At 37.5% G+C, this 22,940-nt stretch overlaps 1 protein-coding gene across 1 annotated transcript in view; it reads right to left on the bottom strand.

Moving 5' to 3' along the window:
* ZCCHC4 (zinc finger CCHC-type containing 4) overlaps positions 1–22,940 on the bottom strand; it is a 58,547-nt gene that overhangs the window by 18,697 nt on the left and 16,910 nt on the right. The window contains exons 4-7 of the mRNA XM_052642150.1: positions 15,648–15,923; positions 15,175–15,255; positions 6,620–6,692; positions 1,051–1,201 (exon numbers count right to left, since the gene is read on the bottom strand). Coding sequence (XP_052498110.1) covers positions 1,051–1,201; positions 6,620–6,692; positions 15,175–15,255; positions 15,648–15,923 — 581 coding nt within the window. The remainder of the gene's footprint in view (positions 1–1,050; positions 1,202–6,619; positions 6,693–15,174; positions 15,256–15,647; positions 15,924–22,940) is intronic.

The raw sequence follows: 22,940 nt of genomic DNA, 5'->3' as shown, positions 1-22,940 counted from the left end.
AGACAGTGGACATAGCTATTATTTACAGAACATCTCATACAGGCTGAGCACAATGCTAGGAACTTTTTTATATGTTATCTCTTTACCAATACCTGGAGTCAGATATTAATATAATAATCTCATATCATAGATGGGGAAACCGAAGCTGCAAAATTTAAGCACTTTGTTCAAATTTACTGCAGCTAATAAGCAGCAGAACCAAATTCAAGCCCACAGGGTTCTTTACTGCTTCCCCAACAACAGTGACTTTTCCACTCTGAAAAGGAGACCTCAGAACCAAAAATAAGTAGGATACTTAGCACTATGAGTCACTTTTCAGATTTCATTTGCATCCTATCCCCAAAGCACACTATTTATATAGCACAATTAATGGAGAAGCTCCATCACTTAATTCCTGACACTCTTATATTTATCAATTTGCAGGCTGGAAACTGAAAAATGATTAAACTGACTAATTAGGCAATTATATAAAATACTTTGAAGTCCTAAGCCACTTTAAGCTGAATATCCCCTAGTCATTAACCCACTTCTAGAGTCAGGTGTCCATGCGTCACTGCGAGGCTACTTGATGGCCAGCCTTCCCAAACAAATCTGTGCACAGTTCAGAGCTTTGGCCCAGAGGCTAGGTGCCGTCCTAGAGTTCTGGGTAAGGCTTCTGGAAGATGAAATATAAGGTCCATGAGGGCAGAGGTAAGTGTCCATTTACCACTCCATTTCCAGTACCTAAACAGTATCTGGAACATAGTGGCCATTTAGTAAATAGCAAATAAATGACAACAGTTCACTGATATTCTGTTAAATGTTCATGGATAATGCCTCCTTATGCCCACCAAAATCAAATATTTTACTTATGAGCCATTTTTCAAATACATAATTAGAATAAAACAAAGTGTATCATGATAAAGTCATCATCAAATAAGCCTATTTTTCAACAGAGAACTCAAGGCATGTATATTTTTTCAGTGCTCTGATTCACTAAGGTCTGCTAATATGTGACAGGAAGTAGATGCATATACAAGTTTATTTTGCAGTAAATAATAAATCACACACCTTGGCTGTGACCTTCTTTCCACATAGCAATTAACTTCTTGAATGTAACAGCCAGAGGTTCGACCAAGCCACCAAATGGAGGATCTGCCACCATGATGACTCCTTCACCTTTATCTTCCTGTAAAAATGTCCTGCACACTTCAAGGGCAGCCTGGAACAAACAGAGAAAAAATAAATAAATAAATAAATCAGGACTAGAGTCAGGAACTTCGCCCTACTTTGAGGAGAATGCACTAGGCTCAGTCTCTCTCTTCATCCTGAACTTCACCCACCCTATCACCCCACAGTCCCTCAGTGACATCCTGAAACCTCTCTCATTTGGCCCCATAAGGTTTTATCTTCAGGTTCCTTGATAAATGGGTTTATAAAATTGCAAATTCAAGGACTACACATTTCAAATAGTTAAATTAAAAAACTAAATTTAGTCACCTAAAAGAGAGAAGCTCACTATCCATGAAGACTATCTAAAATGCTAAATTCAATTCAACAAACAGAAGCAGGGACTGTACTAAACACTGGAGACACAAAGATGAATAAGACATATTTTTCCTATCTGGTTTGTCCACCACCATAATTTCAATTTAATGAGCCACAAATCACCAGTTAAACATGCATGTGTTTTCGAATGCCAGGTAAATGGCAGGCATATTTGAACAATGAAAAGTAAATAAATGCAAGTTCACAAATAACAAAGCTTATCCAGGCCATGAAACTGTGTTACTAACATATTTTCCCAACAAACTAACTAAAGTGTTTTTAGTAATTGTCAACATCCATTGGATCATCAAAAAAGCAAGAGAGTTCCACAAAAACATCTACTTCTGCTTTATTGACTACGCCAAAGCCTCTGACTGTGTGGATCACAACAAACTGTGGAAAATTCTTTACGAGATGGGAATACCGGACCACCTGACCTGCCTCTTGAGAAATCTGTATGCAGGTCAGGAAGCAACAGTTAGAACTGGACATGGAACAACAGACTGGTTCCAAATGAGGAAAGGAGTACATCAAGGCTGTATATTGTCGCCCTGCTTATTTAACTTAGATGCAGAGTATATCATGAGAAATGCTGGGCTGGATGAAGCACAAGCTGGAATCAAGATTGCCGGGAGAAATATCAATAACCTCAGATATGCATATGACACCACCCTTATGGTAGAAAATGAAGGGGAACTAAAGAGCCTCTTGATAAAAGTGAAAGAGAAGAGTGAAAAAGTTGACTTAAAGCTCAACATTCAGAAAACTAAGATCATAGCATCTAGTCCCATCACTTCATGGCAAACAGATGGGCAAACAATGGAAACAGCGACAGACTTTATTTTGGGGGGGCTCCAAAATCACTGCAGATGGTGACTGCAGCCATGAAATTAAAAGCCGCTTGCTCCTTGGAAGAAATGTTATGACCAACCTAGACAGCATTTTAACAAGCAGAGACATTACTTTGCCAACAAAGGTCCATGTAGTCAAGGCTATGGTTTTTCCAGTAGTCATGTATGGATATAAGAGTTGGACTATAAAGAAAAGCTGAGCACCGAAGAACTGATGATTTTGAACTGTGGTGTTGGAGAAGACTCTTGAGAGTTCCTTGGACAACAACGAGATCAAGCCAGTCCACTGCAAAGGAATTCATTGGAAGGACTGATACTGAAGCTGCAGCTCCAATACTTTGGCCACCTGATGCGAACAACTGACTCATTTGAAGGGACCCTGATGCTGGGAAAGACTGAAGGCAGGAGGAGAAGGGGATGATAGAAGATGAGATGATTGGATGGCATCACTGACTCAATGGACATGAATTTGAGTAGACTCCAGTGATGGACAGGGAGGCCTGGCGTGCTGCAGTCCATGGAGTTGCAAAGAGTTGGACACAACTGAGCGACTGAACTGAACTGAACTAGTGACTGCAAAGTTAACATTAAAAACTGTCCAGTATATTTATCCCTTTTTTGCTTTTGGAAAGATCAACAAGAGACAGACCTATAATACTAGCTCCAGTCTACTGACTTTGTAGTAGCTTTCAAGTATTCATCTATAAAAGCAAATCAACACTTTTAGTATACAAAACAGTAGAAGATTTTAAAGTCTAATGGCATTTGAACTTTAATAAACCTATATGTACGTTATAATAAAATATATATTGTTCTACTATTAAATCAACTTAGAAGACCCAATTGAAGAAAGGAAAAATCACAATACCCCAATCCCTTTTCTCTAAGAAAGTATTAACTTCCTCCTGGAAGTACTACAGCAAAGGATGGTGTCAAGAAGGTTAATCATTTTTCAGGTGCTGCCTGGCACTTCCTTAACCTGCCTACACAATCAAGGACTAAAATTGCAGATGATGTTACTGAAAAACCTTCAAATCCCTAAGAGTTATAAGTAGGAAAAAAAAAAAATGTTAACAAAGCCTGAACATTTAACCAAATTTTTAAAAAACATTAAAGAGTATCTTTCCAGGTAAGAATCAACGGTGGGGTGTACTCTTCTGAGGGGCTGAGGGTCCTAAGGTTGATCACCTTAGGAAACAAGGCGGAAATAAGACACTCGCGTATGCCACCAAAGCTGACAATAACTTAACTCTTTTATCTCAGTAGCTGGCATTTTAAATAGGCACCCTCTATACACACTTTAACCACCTTAACCATTAAAGTGTATGACATTTTTTATTTTTCAAGAGACTATATTATTTGTTATGAAAAAAATCTTGTACAGGAAACTTCTGCTTTTTAATCCAGTCAACTGTGGAGAGCTTCTGTGCAGTGGCAGAGGCTTAGATCCTCAAAGGCATTTGGTGCCTCAAAGGCTTATATGCCTTCACAGACAGGCACCTTGCAGACACTAAAATACTTTAGTGATCGATTATTAGATGGTAATCTCTACTGAAAGCCTTGACTCCAAGTAGGTAGAAAAGGGGCAGACAATAAAATAATTAAACAGTAGTTTTCTACAGATCATTCTCTACAGCTGCAGTGCTATTTAGAGGCTGCTCCTAAAACAGAGAAAGGAGAGCCTGAGTTGGATGACTGTTTTCTTCTAGGAAAGAAAACATGGAGCTCAGTCTTTACAGCTTATTCCAACGGTTATTCTAGAAACTTGCAAGCTAATTCTATAAACTCTCAATAAAACTTACATAGAATTTCCTAGAGAAATGCTAATTATTTGTTATTTTCTTGAAATATACAAAATTGCTGGCCAACTGTTAGGTATTTAAATGTAATTTTACTCGTCTTTATGGTTCAGAATAAAAAGCAAAGTCATGGTCTAGTATTAAGAACAAATAAATGAATACCTGACCCACTACTGAAGCATCAAGCAGTAACAGAAGCTCAGTTACTCCCTCATCTGTGTCACTAGCACGGACAGCATCCCTGAGCTCAAGGCCCCACAATTCCAAGACGCCACACTGGACACCTGCATGGCAGTGTTCTGCCAGCCCCACAAACTCAACATTTCCAAATGTCACTTACAAACTTCCCCACTCTGTGTTTTGAAGAATGAAAGATGAACCCAGGTCATGGCCCCATGGTATCTTTGATCTCTTCCCTAGCACAGGTATCACCAAGTCATCTTTTTTTTTTTTTTTTTAATGAGGTATAATTGACATGTGTACACATAGTAATTACATCAAGTCTGCTGGTTTCCATCAGTAAAATGTCTTCAGAATCCACTTCTTTCCTCTCCTTTTCCTACTGTCACTGTCTAAGGTGAAAAGCCCCTCTTCATCTACTGTCAAGTGATTTTTCAATTTCTTGTTTTCCTTAAAGCTCATCTAATCAGTCCTCAAATTCTGGTGATTATCAACCACATAAGCCCTTCAGGAAACAGTGAAATACATCTAATTGTAACTGCTATTTACTTCAATACTTGGTTTTCCTAGCTTTCACTGCTGAAGAATGTGTATCCCAATGCTAAATTGATTCTGATGGAAGGAGTACTTCATTGGCTATACCTAGTAAATCAGGAGACTCACTTTTCAATCCCAATCAACAATTTAGAATCTACTTTCATTTCCTAAATGCACAGGTCTTTTGGTCTTCTTGATTTTCAGTCTGTCAGTAAATATCTTATATTACTTAAGATATACTATAAGTATACTTAAGATAAATATAAGTATATACTTAAGGATAGTTCACCATTTAAAATATATATATATATATATATATATATATATATGCATATATGTATGGACATGGGCTTCTCTTATAGCTCAGCTGGTACAGAATACACCTGCAATGCAGGAGACATCCGGTTCAATCCTGGGTTGGGAAGATCCCCTAGAGAAGGGATAAGATACCCACTTCAGCCAGTATTCTTGGACTTCCCTGGTGGCTCAAACAGTAAAGAATCCACCTACAATGTGGGAGACCTGGGTTTGATCCCTGGATTGGGAAGATCCTCTGCAGAAAGGCATGACACCCATTCCAGTATTCTTGCCTGGAGAATCCCCATGAACTGAGGAGCCTACATGTAGCTGAGGAGGGCTACGATCCATGGGGTCACAAAGAGTTGGGCGTGACTGAGCAACTAAGCACAGCACAGCCCAGCACATGTGCAGATATGCTTCAGGTAGTCTTGATAATTTCAAATATTTTAGGCCAGCCTTCTGTCAGGTATGATTACTTGGTTGGTTACAGATTTTATTTTGTAATGGGACTAACAAAGAGTTCAAAACAAGAGTAGAAATATCAGTTCTTGCTATGTTGTTTATTCACAAGGACATTATTAATATCATACTGAAAGAAGGTATTTTTTTTTAAGCCACTCTCCTTTTTTTAAGGCTAATTTTTAAGAGCAGTTTTAAGTTTACAGTGAAACTGAGAGGAAGGTTCAAAGATATCCTACATACCCTCTGCTCCTACCCCTCCCCCGTTACCAATATCCCCCACCGGAGTGGGACATCTGTTAAAAGAGATGAACCTAAACTGCCACATCATTATCACCTAGAGTTCACAGACTGGGGTTAACTCCTGACACTGTCTATTTTTTAAGGATTAGCTTAATAAAACCATAAATCCCCTTAACTAGGACATGAAATTTACCAGAGAGGAAGACATCAAACAACTAACCACAGAATTATTTAATTACAGTATTGTAAATCTACAAAGGAGAACCTGACCTTGTCTGAGGGTAGGGAAAGCTGGAGAAAGGAACTTGGAACAGGGTTCTGAAGGATGAGGTGAAATTAACAGGGCAAAGAGGGAGTGGAAGAAGGAGGGAACAGCATGGCAAAAGCCCCTGTGATGGAAAGGCCAGCCTGAGATGAATGTCACATGCCCTGAATACAAACAGCAAAGCAGGAACGGAAAGAAGACAGGCTGGAGGGCGGCAGGGTCAAATCTCACAAGGCTACATGGGTCTTGCTGAGAAAGTAGGTCTTTACCCAAGAAGCAGTGAAAAGCATGAAAGGTGAATAACATGATCACCCCTAGATGCTTGATAACACTCAGTGAACAAACAAAAGTAAATATCAATAAATGGAAGAACAGCCACCATTTGCTCTTGAGGGACTGTAGAAAAATAATGAAGGAAATACAAGAAAGAAGAAAGAGATAATGGTCATAACTCTTACCTTTCCATCAAAGAAGTGATGGTTAAACATATTATAATGGCAAAAACTATCTTCCATATAAAACTGTGAATACCTGTAAAATAATTTATTACTGTAGTTACTTGTCTGGTCACAGCTATATAGTAAATAAACGTAAACTAAATTTTAAAATTATGAAATCACACCTTAAATAAAATCAATTTCATCATCCTTCAGGTTTCTGAAATAAAGAATACTTTCCCCAAACCTCAAGAAGCTAACAATAGTGGGTGAATAACAAACTTAGATTATGGCCCCAAGTTTTAATAAGTCAGTGAGAAAACTCATATACAAAAAACACACATATTCCTATGGACCAGAAGATTATAAATAAATAATTATGTTCCTGATAGATTATTATGCATTTTAAGCTTGAGTCGGTTTGGCAGTTTAAATGTCTCTCATACCTAATAACGTTAAGGAAAATACTGAATCCACATTTCTGCTCAATAGCTGTTATTTTCTTCTGTGGCTAATAAAAAAGGTATTTAATACAGAGTTTTTTTTGTCTATTGCAAATTAGCTTAATAAAATATGCTTCTTAATACATAAGAAAAAGAATTTATGTGCATTTCATATTTACTGAATTAGTGCCAGGAAAGAGGATATTTATTTACTGATTGAATCATTTTATTCTTCCAACATAGTACTTTAAAATGCAATCACTAATGAATGGGAACACCAGCTTTGGGTATTAACACATTATAATTTCTACTAATTTACTAGGCAAATTTTGATTCATACCACATTTATGGCTTAAACTTGCATTTACTTGATTTCTTATAAAACTGAAATTTCTTTCTTCCTTAATTTTATTTGTACTGCCTATCTCTATTTTCCCCATGTATGTCTATGGGTCTTAATGTCTTTCTTGCTGACTTCTGAGGGTTTTCTTTGTGTAATATAGAAACCTCTTTCAATAGGATTCTGAACTTCCATAGTTTTGTCAAAAACAGTTCACACAGGACCACACCATCCTTCTACAGAACACATAAGTTAGGGGAAAGACTGAAAAAAATCATGGACACATACTTACTTCTACAACTTCTTTAACCAAATCATGATAGAGGCACTTCTTTGCTTCTACGTCTACTCACAGTTATTTAATACCATCTGCATGATCACCAACCATGTTGAGTCTTTAATACAACGGACAAGCCTAGTTTATCCTCTTTCTATTACACTGTGACTAAGAGTACAGCTCGAGAGTCAGGGGGCATGGTTTCAAACTCTTAAGTCTCTCAGTTACTAGCTGTATAACTTTAGTAAGTTATTTTACCTATCTAAGCCCCAGTTTCTTCATCTGCAAAATGGGAAAATGATTTCTACCCCATAGGACTAGGTAAGAATACATAAGATAATTATGTAAAGTGCTTAATACAATGCCAACTATAAAGCATATACTGAGATTTCAGGTATCATTATTTTAATAAATACCAGCTATAAAGATTTATGTCTCAATGTCTCTAATATTAAGGAATTAGGTTTATGTCCAACCAAAATTTCTCCTCCTGTAATCTAAACCCATTTCCTCTTATTCTGTGGAGACAAAAGAACATCTGTTCACCATTCTCAATACAATATCCCTTAATATCATTTAAGATACTGTTAGTACATCTGCTGACATAAATTTAAACTGAAGAAATAAACAGAAGGCTTAAATAACAGAAAATATTTAAACTATACACTGTAACCTAAGGAATACTCCAAAAACTGTGTGACAATGTCAATTATCATTATTTAACAAATGTCTTCCTCTTTAACCAAATCCCAAATAGCTGATAATATATCCATATCAATTATTTAATTTACATATATATTAAGACTAGTACAGCTTTAGATCAACCATCATTGAGGTGTTCTCCCTTGCACTGCTTCGTGTGAGCAAGTGAAAAATACAATCCCTTTTTAAATGTATTTATTTCTACCGCCCTCTACTTTTTTCACTGCTTCACAATGCAATAGGTATTTTTTTTTAATTAAAAAAGAAAATGTTATTTACATAAAATTCAGCACAGCATACTTGTCTAAAATGTTCTCAGTAGCAGTGGGCAGAGCCAGAGAGAGAAAAAAGCCAAGGTTTCAGCTCTAAGCTTCCATCAAACACAAATAAGGGAGCATAATTATTCATATTTTAAATTACAAAAATTCACTCAACATTACCCTCTTAAAATGAAATTGGCCACAAAGAATTATTCTCTCCATTGAATAACGCAAACAAAACCAATCAGAAATGCATACACTGGAAAACTGCTCAAAAGGACATCCATTTAATTTGGCCATTCATTCTCTTTAAATGAGAGCCAGTTACCAAGTATGAAACATGTTCTACACACAGGAAATGTAATCAAGAGCTGAATAAAATTAGTTCACGAAATGAACCTAAGAAATTCAGCTTTTTGATATAACTTTATTTGGATGTAGTTTGCCAAACAGAATTTCACATCTTTCATGCTAAAATTGGAGCATACAGAAATCCATCTTAGCAAATGTTAACTTCAAATCTTCTTTTTCTTGTTGCTCACTTGCTAAGTCACATCTGATTCTTTGCAACTCCATGGACTGCAGCATGCTAGGCTTCACTGTCCTTCACTATCTCCTGGACTTTGCTCAAACTCATGGCCATCAAGTCAGTGATGCAATCCAACCATTTCATCCACTGTCACCCCTTTCGTCTCCTGCCTTCAATCTTTCCCAGCATCATAGTCTTTTCCAGTGAGACAGCTCTTTGCATCTGGTGGCCAAAGTACTGAAACTTCAGCTTCAGCATCAGTCCTTCCAATGAATATTCAGGATTGACTGGTTTGATCTCCTTGCTGTCCAAGGGACTCTCAAGAGTCTTCTCCAGCACCACAATTCAAAAGAATCAGTCCTGTGGCACTCGGCCTTTTTTATGGTCCAACTTTCATACATACATGACTACTCGAAAAACCATAGCTTTGATTATATGTACCTTTGTCAGCAAACTGATGTCTCTGCTTTTTAAAACACTGTCCAGATTTGTCATAGCTTTTCTTCTAAGGAGAAAGTATCTTTAATTTCATGTAGTCACTGTTTGTAGTGATTTTGGAGGCCAAGAAAATAAAATCTGTCACTGTTTTCACCCCCCCACCGCCATCTATTTGCTGTGAAGTGATGGGACTATATGTCATGATCTTCTTTTTTTGAATGCTGAATTGTAAGCCAGCTTTTTCATTCTCCACTTTCACCTTCATCAAGGGGCTCTTTAGTTCCTCTTTGCTTTCTGCCGTTACAGAGTGGTATCAACTGCACATCTAAGGTTGTTGGTATTTCTCCTGGCAATCTTGATTCTAGCTTGTGATTCACCCAGTCTGGCATTTCACATGATGTATTCTGCATATAAGTTACATAACCCAGGTGACAGTATGCAGCCTTGACATACATCTTTCCCAATTTTGAACCAGTCCATTGTTCTATGTCCGGTTCTAACGGTTGCTCCTTGACTTGCACAGAAATTTCTCAAGAGACACGGAAGGTGATCTGGTATTTCCATCTCTTTATGAAGTTCGTATCTTAGATGTTCAGAAAAGGGCATTTAGGACTTCCTTGGTGGTCCAGTGGTTAAGAATTCACCTGCCAATGCAGGGGACGTGGATTCTATCCATGGTCCAGGAAGATCTGCCACGCTACAAGGCAACTAAGACTGCGAGCCACAACATCTCAGCCTGCACTCTAGAACCTGTGCTCTGCAACAAGAAAAGCCACTGCAATAAGATGCCCATTTGCTGCAACTAGAGAAAGCCCAACCCAGAGACTCAGTGCAGGCAAAAATAAATGGAAGGAGGGCGGGGCGGAAAGGAAAGAACATTTACAGCACTATACACAGATCCCTAGAGTTGAGGGATCTGCAGCTCTGCAAAGACCTTCTGCAGGGCAACAACAAGCCAAATTCAAAGTGCCAAAGGAACTATCTACTGCCACACTATACTACACAGGAAGGTTTCCCTGATTTAATTGTGGTCTCTGTGAAAAATGTGAACCAACCCCACACTCCATCATAATGTAAATACAGGCAACAGGCAGAGTTCATTCTGACTAGCAACATATTTCAATTAAACCAGCTCTCTCTTAGCACTCAGTGTTGACCTTTTACAGAACTGACTCAAAAATAAGAGTAGCTATCAGAGAAGCTAAGCCAGGAGACCATAGTTCACTACCTTCAGCTTTTGTTTGCAACACACACAGAGGTTTGCCGACACAGAAAGAAAAAAGCATCTGTGTGTTCCATAGGTTATAAAACAACCTTTATCTACATCACCTACTCCCTACTTAGACCAGGGGATTTAACTATAGGCTCAAGAAAGGTGAAACTGCAAGGTATGGCATTTAAGGCAAAAGAGTCAAAGCACAATATCAATCTTTCAAGTTAAAAGTAAACCAGTAATAAGACTTAGAATTTCTTTTGAAGCAATTTTTAAAAATTAATGTGACAATGATTAACTTAAAAAAAATACTACTAGTAAATCAGATAAGATGCAAAAAAGAGTTCTGGAGAACAGTGCACACTGATGTGAATATACTTCACTTATTTCACACTACTGAATGGTATACTTAAAAAACTGGCTAACATGGTAAATGTTATACTATGTATATTTTATTGCAACTTTAAAAAAAAAAGCAAGTAAATCAGGGCATGAGCAATGAACAACACAAAATAAAATTTTTAAAAAATTTAATTAAAAAAAAAAGAAAGAATGAAGTGTTTAGGAAAAACTTCAACAGAAGAAGTGCAAGTCCTGCACATTGAAAACTATAAAATATTGCTTAAAGAAATTAAAGAAGAGCTAAATAAATGAAAAGATAGCCCATATTCATGAAACAGAACACTTAAGATGCAAAGATGTGGGTTTGACCTTTGGGTCAGGAAGATCCCCTGGGGAAAGACACAGCAACCCACTCCAGTGTTTTTGCCTGGGAAATCCCATGGACAGAGAAGCCCAGTGGACTATAGTGCATGGGGTCACAAAAGAGTTAGATACGACTTAGTAACTAAACAACAACCCCTCAAATTGATCTACAAATTCAATGTGACTCCTACAAAAAGCTCAGCTAGCTTTTTACGAAAACTGACTAGGTAATTCTAAAATTCATACAGAAATGCAATAAACCCACAAAAGCCAAAATAATTTCAAAAAAGAATTAAGTTGAAAGATATACACTTTCCAATTCCAAAAGTCACTACAAAACAACAATTGAGATTGCATGGGCTTGGCATAGGACAGACACAAATAAATGGAACAGAATTTAAGGTCTACAGATAAATCCACAGATATATCGTCACGTGGTTTTCAATAAGGTTCCAAGAGCATTCCATGGGAAAAGAATAATCATTTAAACAATGGTGCCAAGGCAACTGGATATCCACATGTAAAGAATGAAACTGGACCCCTACCTCACATCATACTAAAAAATTAACTCAAAATTAACTAAATGTAAGAACTAAAAATTAAAAACTCTTAGAAGAAAACAAATGTAAATATTCATGCTTTTAGACTAGGTAATAGTTTCTTGGTATGACACCTAAAACATAAGCAACCAAAGAAAAGAGAATAACTTTTGACTACATAAAAGTGAAAAGACAACTCACAGAATGAGAGAAAATATTTATGAATTATATATCTGACAGGAGTCTAGTACCCAGAATATATTAAGAAATATTTCAATTCAACAATAAGACAAATAATTTTAAAAATTGAGCATATGACTGAATAGACATTTCTCCAAAACGATAAACAATTGGTCCTAAGTTCATGAAAAGATGCTCAACATCATTACCACAATGAGACACTATTTCAAAAAGAGAGACAGTAATAAGTGTTCATGAGCATGCAAAGAAATTGGAACTCTCATATATGGCTGTTGGGAAAGAAAAACTGTGCAGTCCCCTTAGAAAACAGTTTGGGAGTCCTTCAAGAAGTTAAACATAGAATTACCATAGGACAATTATGACTGTGACTTTGGTCAAGTTATTTAATTTCTTTGTACCTCAGTTTTCTATTCTGAGGAAAGGAGAATGTTAATGGCATCTGTCCTAGAGGGCTATTGTGGGGACCAAAGAATTTAGAATAGGGTTTGACATGTGACAAGCATTTACTAAATATCAGTTATAGTTAATATTTCATGTTATTATAAGAACTTAAAAGTTAAATTTCTACCTTTAAAATAATACCTTTATAATCATTTAATAACACTTTAGGAAATAAACAAGGTAGTTAAAAAAGAAATTGATATATTCACTCAATGGAATAGTACACAGTCATAAAAGGAAGTACACTTAGATGCTATGACATGGAGGAATCTTGACAACATTATGCTAAGTGAAGAAGGTCAGACACAAAGGGCATATATTGTATGATTCCATTTATATAAAATATCCTGAAGAGACAAATCTGGATGAAAGAAAGATTGACGCTTATCAGGAGGAGTAAGGAGCATATCAGGGGAAGTAAGGAGTCTCTCTCTAGTGTGATTTAAAATGTCCTGGAATTATGGGTGATAGATTGTAGACGTAAAACAGTGAATATACCAAAAACTGTTGAAATACACACTTAAAAAATGGTCTGTTTTAAATGAGTTATATCTCAGTTTAAAAAAAGAAATTGAGTTAATCTTTAAGAAGACGTCTGTATTATCACTCATGGAATTTCTTTTTCCCGAAGATTACTAACACCAAATAGGTATTTGTAAAGAGTGTGCTCGTCTTGTTAATAAGGAATGAGAGTTGCAGAAAATGTGGGTTATTTCCGAGACACATACATGCTTACAGTAGATAACCCAAAGCTAACTTGGAAATCTAAAGAAAAATAAATGATGAAAGCTGTACTTTTTATTGTGACTTCTACACTTTAAAATTCTGTCTGCCTTGTTTTTAGGGAGAAAAAGCATATGTAATTTCACAGAGAATCTGGTAATACTGGAGAGAACACAACAACTACTGGAATATTGGCTAAATAGGTCCTATCAGATTAAAAAAAAACAATAACTCAAAGACTGATTCCTTCAATACACTCAAGAACAAGAAAAATATACTAAGGACATGGTGTCTCATAGACTTACAATGAACTCCTAGAATTCAAACAATTACAGAAAATAGGAAGAGTACTTCAAGTTTACAGCATTAGAGTCTGTGGATGGACACATCTGCCATCCTGTGCTGTAAATAAAAAATTTGTATCTTCTCAATTACAACCAGAGGGAAGACTCAAAACGTGGTCCACTGTCTCACTTGTTTGTTCAAACATATCAGGTGCTGTTTAATTCTGATTCTCTCCCACAAAGCTTATCTATTTGCTTACTAATTAGCCTCTGCCTCAGGACCTATTTCCTAGTTAGCACTTCCTTCACTTCAGGCTTCATCCAGTGAAAGACAGTATGCACACCCTTCATTAAAAACATTAAAATACACATCTTATCCCATTTAAGACATTATGATAAAATAAAATCCCAGAGGAAATTCAGAATTACCCTTGAAAAGTAAGTATATAAGAAGAAATTTCACTCAATAGAAATGTATGTCTAAATTATAAGCCAAAGACAACTAGATACCGTCACAGAAAAAAATTAGGAAGCATACTAGCAAAAAGCCTACTGCCTCCCTGTCAGCTGGTAAAGAATCCGCCTGCAATGCAGGAAACTGGGGTCGATCCCTGGGTTGAGAAGAACCCCTACGGAAGGGAAAGGCTACCCACTCCAGTATTCTGGCCTGGAGAATTCCACAGACTGTATAGTCCATGGGGTCGCGAAGAGTTGGCCACAACTCAGTAACTTTCACTTTTACATGTTGAGTCTATCTAACTGAAGAAATACCTTATAAACAATTACTACTTCTATACTAAGTAAAGGGTTATAACAGGATTAGTAAAATGTTCATCGCAGCACTGTTTATAATAGCCAGGCCATGGAAACAACCTAGGTGTCCATCAGCAGATGAATGGATAAGAAAGCTGTGGTACATATACACAATGGAGTACTACTCAGCCATTCAAAAGAATACATTTGAATCAGTTCTAATGAGATGGATGAAACTGGAGCCGATTATACAGAATGAAGTAAGCCAGAAAGAAAAACACCAATACAGTATACTAACACATATATATGGAATTTAGAAAGATGGCAATGACGACCCTGTATGCAAGACAGCAAAAGAGACACAGATGTGTAGAGTGGACTTTTGGACTCAAGAGGGAGAGGGAGAGGGTGGGATGATCTGGGAGAATGGCATTGAAATATGTATACTATCATGTAAGAAACGAATCGCCAGTCTATGTCCGATGCAGGATACAGCATGCTTGGGGCTGGTGCACGGGGATGACCCAGAGAGATGTTATGGGGAGGGAGGTGGGAGGGGGGTTCATGTTTGGGAACGCATGTACACCCGTGGTGGATTCATGTCAATGTATGGCAAAACCAATACAGTATTGCAAAGTAAAATAAAAATTAAAAAAAAAAAAAGAAAAGAAAACATTAAAAAGAAACAGAACACAATGGAGAATAAATATTATACTTTGTAAACCTACCGAAAATCAATATCCAATAAAAGGCTTCTAATGTTAGACTTCTTGCCGCCTGATTCTTTCAACCTGATCAGCTCATGTAACCTAAAGCAATCAGTGAAAGCAAATTTAGTAAGAAACGACTAATGTCACATGTAACAAAAAACCCATCAATGGTCTCCTGATATTTCTAACATTTCAATGAAACACTGAATTTCAAAGTATTTGTAAATGCTGGATCTCATCTAAAACAGAAAACTCTAGAATTAATAGTAAATAACTGAAGATTCAAACCACAATCTTCTATCATACATCAGAAATCTGTAAAGACTTCGCTTGAATGGAATAAAAATTACAAACTCCTTCAGAGAAGGACTACACTGTATACTTGAGGTTGCATGTTGTACCCTCTATACAGTAAAAAACTACTCACTATATTTTCTTACAGTTTAGAAAGTGGTGATGGGAGAAGCCTTTAAAATACTGTTATCACATACCTTGGGGTCCCAACACACAGTACTCTTCTGAATCCAAGGTTTGAGAGCAGGTCTACCAAGAACAGACAGCTCCGGTCAGCAAACAAATACTGGGCATTTGTCTTCTTGTTTTCCAGTGGATAAAGGAGTTTACTGGGCCTTTTTAACTGGGTGATAGAAACATCACCCACTACTGGATGTTCATGATGCTTCTCCTCATCATCCGGCAACAGCAACTGCTGACAGCTCTGACAAAACTTTCTCTGAGACAAGGGCAACTCGATAAACTTCAAGTACCTTTAAGACGCGACAAAACACAAAGCAATACAGTCTAAGTTGGTTACCTTAAAGGCATTTGATTTTTGCCACTTTTAACATGCAAAAAGTATTACTTCTTAAAGAGTGCTGTGCGTGCAAGCATGCATGCTAAGTCACTTCAGTCGTGTCCAACTCTGCAGCCCTATGGACTGTAGCCCACCAGACTCCTCTGTCCATGGGATTCTCCAGGCAAGAATACTGGCTTGGTTTGCCGTGCCCTCCTCCAGGGTATCTTCCCGACCCGGGGATCAAACCTGTGTCTCTTATGTCTCCTGCATTGGCAGATTGGTTCTTTAACCACTAGTGCCACCTGGGAAGCCCAAAGAGTGCTGTATGAGGAAGCAAATGTACAAAGAACTCTGTGGAATGTCGGCTAGAATTTATGTCTGGCTGCACACCTAAAAGTAGAAAAGGATCAGCGATTTCGTAAGAACTGAGATGCTCCAATTTAGCCACTGGATGAAGATCAATATTCATTTAAAATGTGAATATAATATATTACTCAAACAACTTAGTAGTAATGGAGACTACTATCACCTTTAAATTTATTGACAAATCCATGTATTCCAACTTGGAAGTGTTAACCAGTCTGGCTCAGTAAGACAGTCATTTTAAAATGAGAAATTAAGATCATTCTTCAATTTCTTATGGCATACTTAGCAAGAAAAATTACCTCTTGAAAGAAAAAATGTTCCCACAAAGTTCCTCCATTCTTAGCAGTACTGATGGAGGCAGTTCTGAGAAGCTCACGTGCAAAACAACAAAACATTCTGTCCTGCTCATCTCTGGGGTTCCACAGATGGTGTGCAGAAGTGCCTTTCTGGGGGGCTTTTCTGCTGCTCCACAGGGTTTTGGAGCTGGAGTCACAGGAACCAGTAACTCATCAAGCCAGCATTTTGGAGGACTCAGAGGAATCCTTCATCTCGCAAGCACTCAAAGTTGAGCAGAGCAATTTGGTTTTGATGCTGTGCCAGCAATCTTCTGAAAATGAGTTACTGGAACCTGGAGAATAGGAACTGTGTGCAGTACCACAGGCATTTTATGCTGGACAACAGTCCGTTTCATGAGATCAAGCCCTGAGCCTTTGGAGTGGGAGCACTGACTCCAAGATCCTAGACCAGCAGAGAACTATCAAATAGTGAGAACTCACACAAAAGAAACCACTTGAATACAAGACCTGGCATCATCCAACTACCAGTATCACCCTGTGCAGGAGGCCTCATCTAAACAACACACAAAACAAAAATACAAACCCAATCATCAGCAGACAGGATTACCACCTCACTCAGCCTTGCCAATCAAGAGGAAAAACATACAAACAAACAAACAAAAACTCAGCACAAACCTCACCCTATTCAAAGCTTACACAAACCACTGGATCAAACTTAGGTGGGCAGAAACCAAAAGGAAAAAAGAATTCAACCTTGAAACCTGGGAAAAGGAGACCTCAAACACAGTAAGTTAAAAAAAATAATAATAATGAAAAGGCAGAGAAATACCACACAAATGAAGGAACAAACTAGAAACACAGAAGTCCAAATAAATGAACAGGAAAGAGGCAAACTACCTGAAAAAGAATTCAGAATAACGATAGTAAAGATGATCAAAAATCTTGAAAACAAAATGGAGAAAATGCAAGAATCAATTAACGAAGACCTAGAAGAATTAAAGAATAAACATACAGAGACAAACAACACAATTACTGAAATTAAAAATACTCTAGAAGTAATCAATAGCAGAATATCTGAAACAGAAGAACAAATCAATGAGCTAGAAAAGAAATGGTGGAAACAACTTCTGAAGAGCAGAATAAAGTAAAAAGAATGAAAAGAATTGAGGAGAGTGTCAAGAACCTCTGGGACAACATCAAATGCACAGACATTCACATTATAGGGGTCCCAAAAGCAGAGAAAAAGAAAGGGTATGAGAAAATTTTAAAGAGATTATAGCTGAAAATTTCCCCAACATGGAAAAGGAAATAATCAAGTCTAAGAGGCACAAAGAGTCCCATACAGGATAAATCCAAGGACAAATATGCCAAGACACATACAAATCAAACTAACAAAGACTAAACACAAAGTTCAGTTCAGTTCAGTCGCTCAGTCGTGTTCGACTCTTTGCGAGCCCATGAACTACAACACACCAGGCCTCCCTGTCTATCACCAACTCCTGGAGCCTACCCAAACCCATGTCCATTGAGTCGGTGATGCCATCCAACCATGTCATCCTCTGTCATTTCCTTCTCCTCCTGCCCTCAATCTTTCCCACCATCAGGGTCTTTTCCAATGAGTCAGCTCTTTGCATCAGGTAGCCAAAGTACTGGAGTTTCAGCTTCAACATCGGTCCTTCCAATGAACACCCAGGACTGATCTCCTTTAGAATGGACTGGTTGGATCTCCTTGCAGTCCAAGGGACTCTCAATAGTCTTCTCCAACACCACAGTTCAAAAGCATCAATTCTTCGGCGCTCAGCTTTCTTTACAGTCCAACTCTCACATCCATATATGACTACTGGAAAAACCATAGCCTTGACTAGATGGACCTTTGTTGGCAAAGTAATGTCTCTGCCTTTTAACATGCTGTCTAGGTTGGTCGTAACTTTCCTTCCAAGGAGTAAGCGTCTTTTAATTTCATGGCTGCAATCACCATCTACAGTGATTTTTGGAGCCCCAAAAAATAAAGTCAGTCACTGTTTCCCCATCTATTTCCCATGAAGTGATGGGACCGGATGCCATGATCTTTGTTTTCTGAATGTTGAACTTTAAGCCAACTTTTTTGCTCTCCTTTTTCACTTTCATGAAGCGGCTCTTTAGTTCTTCTTCACTTTCTGCCATAAGGGTGGTGTTATCTGTGTATATGAGGTTATTAATATTTCTCCCGGCAATCTTGCTTGTGCTTCTTCCAGCCCAGCATTTCTCATGATGTACTCTGCATATAAGTTAAAAAAGCAGGGTGACAATATACAGCCTTGACATACTCCTTCTCCTATTTGGAACTTCTGTTCTTCTATGTTCAGTTCTAATTGTTGCCTCCTGACCTGTATACATATTTCTCAAGAGGCAGGTCAGGTGGTCTGGTATTCCCATCTCTTTCAGAATTTTCCACAGTTTATTGCAATCCACACAGTCAAAGGCTTTGGCATAGTCAATGAAGCAAAAATCTATGTTGTTCTGGAACTCTCTTCCTTTTTCCATGATCCAGCGGACATTGGCAATTTGATCTCTGGTTCCTCTGCCTTTTCTAAAACCAGCTTGAACATCTGGAAGTCCATGGTTCATATATTGCTGAAGCCTGGCTTGGAGAATTTTGAGCAGTACTTTACTAGCGTGTGAGATGAATGCAACTGTGCGGTAGTTTGAGCATTCTTTGGCATTGCCTTTCTTTGGGATTGGAATGAAAACTGATCTTTTCCAGTCCTGTAGCCACTGCTGAGTTTTCCAAATTTGCTGGCATATTGAGTGCAGCACTTTCACCGAATCATCTTTTAGGATTTGAAATAGCTCCACTGGAATTCCATCACCTCCACTAGCTTTGTTTGTAGTGATGCTTCCTAAGGCCCACTTGACTTCATATGCTAGGATGTCTGGTTCTAGGTAAGTGATCACACCATCATGATTAACTTGGTCCTGAAGATCTTTTTTGTACCGTTCTTCTGTGTATTCCTGCCACCTCTTCTTAATATCTTCTGCTTCTGTTAGGTCCAAACCATTTTTGTCCTTTATTGAGCCCATCTTTGCATGAAATGTTCCCTTGGTATCTCTAATTTTCTTGAAGAGATCTCTAGTCTTTCCCATTCTGTTGTTTTCCTCTATTTCTTTGCATTGATCACCGAGGAAGGCTTTTTTCCTCTCTCCTTGCTATTCTGTGGAACTCTGCATTCAAATGGGTATATCCTTCCTTTTCTTCTTTGCTTTTGGCTTCTCTTCTTTTCACAGCTATTTGTAAGGCCTTCTCAGACAGCAATTTTGCTTTTTTGCATTTCTTTTTCTTGGGTATGGTCTTGATCCATTGTCTCCTGTACAATGTCATGAACCTCTGTTCATAGTTCAAAGAAAGAACATTAAAGGCATCAAACAAGAAGCAACAAGTAACATACACGGGAAACCCCATATGCTTAACAGCTGATATTTCAGCAGAAACTCTGCAGGCCAGAAGGGAATGACAGGATATATTTAAAGTACTGAAATGAAAAAATCTACAACCAAGATTACTGTACCCAGCAAGGATCTCATTCAAAATTGATGGAGAAATAAAAAGCTTTACAGACAAGCAAAAGTTAAGAGAATTCAGGACCACAAAACCAGCTTTACAACAAATGTTAAAGGGACTTCTATAGTCAGGAAATACAAGAGAGAAAAAAGATCTACAAAATCAACCCAAAACAATTAAGAAAATGGCAATAGGAACATATATATCAATGATTACTTTAAATGTACATGGATTAAATGCTCCAACCAGAAGACACAGACCAACAGAATGGACACAAAACAAGATCCATATCAACAAGATATGCTATCTACAAGAAATCCGCTTCAGACCTAAAGACATATATAGACTGAAAGTGAGAGGATGAAAAAATATATTCCATGCAAATGGGAAGCAAAAGGAAGTTGAAGTACAATTCTCATATCAGACAAAATAGATGTTACTATAAAGACGATTAAAGCGTCTGCCTGCAATAAGGGAGACCTGGGTTTGATCCCTGGGTCGGGAAGATCCCCTGGAGAAGGAAATGGCAACCCACTCCAGTATTCCTGCCTGGAGAATCCCATGGATGGAGGAGCCTGGTGGTTGCAAAGAGTCGGACACGACTGAGCGAGTAAGTTGAAGAAGTATAAAGATGATTACAAGAGATAAGGAAGGACACTACATAATGATCAAGGGATCAATCCAAGAGAAAGACATAAAAATTGTAAAGATTTATGCACCCAAAATAGGAGCACTTCAATACACAAGACAAACACTAACAGACATAAAAGGAGAAACTGACAGTAACACAAAAATAGTAGGAGAATTTAACACCCCACTCACACCAATGGACAGATCATCAAAACAGAAAATTAATAAGGAAACACAAGTCTTAAATGATACATTAGATGAGATGGATCTCATTGTTATTTTCAGGACATTCCATCCAAATACAGAAGAATACACCTTCTTCTCAAGTGCACACGGAACATTCTCCAGGAAAGACCACATTTAAGCCAATATCACCAATGAACACAGATGCAAAAATCCTTAACAAAACTTTAGTAAACCAAATTCAGCAACACATCAAAAAGCTGATACACCATGATCAAGTTGGGTTTATACCAGCTATGCAAGGATTCTTCAATATATGCAAATCAATCAATGTGATACACCATATTAACAAATTGAAAGATAAAAACCATATGCTCCTGTCAATAGATGCAGAAAAAGCCTTTGACAAAATTCAGCACCCATTTATGATTAAAACTCTTCAAAAAATGCACACGGGGGAACCTACCTCAACACAGTAAAGGCCATATATGATAAGCCTACAGCAAACATTATTCTCAATGGTGAAAAACTGAAAGCATTCCCCCTAAGATCAGGAACAAGACAAGGGTGTCCACTTTCACCACAATTAAACATAGCTTTGGAAATCCGAGCTACAGGAATCAGAGAAGAGGGAAAAAAGGAATCCAGACTGGAAAAGAAGAAGCAAAGCTCTCACTGTTTGCAGATGACATGATACTGTACATAGAAAACCCTAATGACAGTATAAAATTACAGTGAATTTAGCAAAGTTGCAGGATACAAAAATCAATACACAGAAATCACTTGCATTTCTATATACTAACAATGAAAAATCAGAAAAAGAAATTAAGGAATCAATCCCATTCACCACTGCAACAAAAGGAATTAAATATCTAGGAATAAACTTATCTAAAGAGACAAAAGAACTGTATACAGAAAATTATAAGACACTCATGAAAGAAATCAAAGATGACATAAACAGACGTAGAGATATTCCATGTTCCTGGGTAGGAAGAATTAATATTACAAAATGACTATACTACCAAACACAATCTACAGATTCAATGCAATCCCTATCAAACTACCAATGGCATTTTTCACAGAACTAGAACAAAAAATTTCACAATTCATATGGAAACACAAAAGACTCCGAATAGCCAAAGCAGTCCTGAGAAAGAATGGAGCTGGAGGAATCAATCTTTTTAACTTCAGATTATACTACAAAGCTACAGTCATCAAGACAGTATGGTACTGGCACAATAACAGTAATACAGACCAATGGAACAAAACAGAAAGCCCAGAAATAAACCCATGCACCTATGGGTACCTTATTTTTGACAAAGGAGGCAAGAATACACAATGGGGCAAAGGCAGCCTCTTCAATAAATGGTGCTGGGAAAACTGGACAGCTACATGTAGAAGAATGAAATTAGAACACTTCCTAACACCATACACAAAGATAAACTCAAAATGGATTAAAGACCTAAATGTAAGACCAGAAATTCTTAGAGGAAAACACAGGCAGAACACTCGATGACACAAATCAAAGCAAGTTCCTCTATGACGCACCTCTTGGAGTAATTGAAATAAAAGCACAAGTAAACAAGTGGGACCTGATTAAATGTAAATGCTTTTGCACAGCAAAGGAAACTATAAGCAAGGGGTAAAGACAACCCTCAGAATGGGAGAAAATAATAGCAAATGAAACAACTGACAAAGGATTAATTTCTAAAATATACAAGCAGCTCATATAACTCAAAACAACAGAAAAACAAACAACCCAATCAAAAAGTGGGAAACAGACCTAAACAGACATTTCTCCAAAGAAGACATACAGATGGTTAACAAACACATGAAAAGATGCTCAACATCACTCATTATTAGAGAAATGCAAATCAAAACCACAATGAGATATCACCTCATACCAGTCAGAATGGCTATCATCAAAAAGTCTACAAACAATAAATGCTGGAGAGGGTGTGGAGAAAAGGGAATG

This window comes from Budorcas taxicolor, chromosome 6 (assembly GCF_023091745.1).
Source record: "Budorcas taxicolor isolate Tak-1 chromosome 6, Takin1.1, whole genome shotgun sequence".
Taxonomy (NCBI): Eukaryota; Metazoa; Chordata; class Mammalia; order Artiodactyla; family Bovidae; genus Budorcas; species Budorcas taxicolor.
This window is presented reverse-complemented; position numbering and strand designations above follow the sequence as displayed.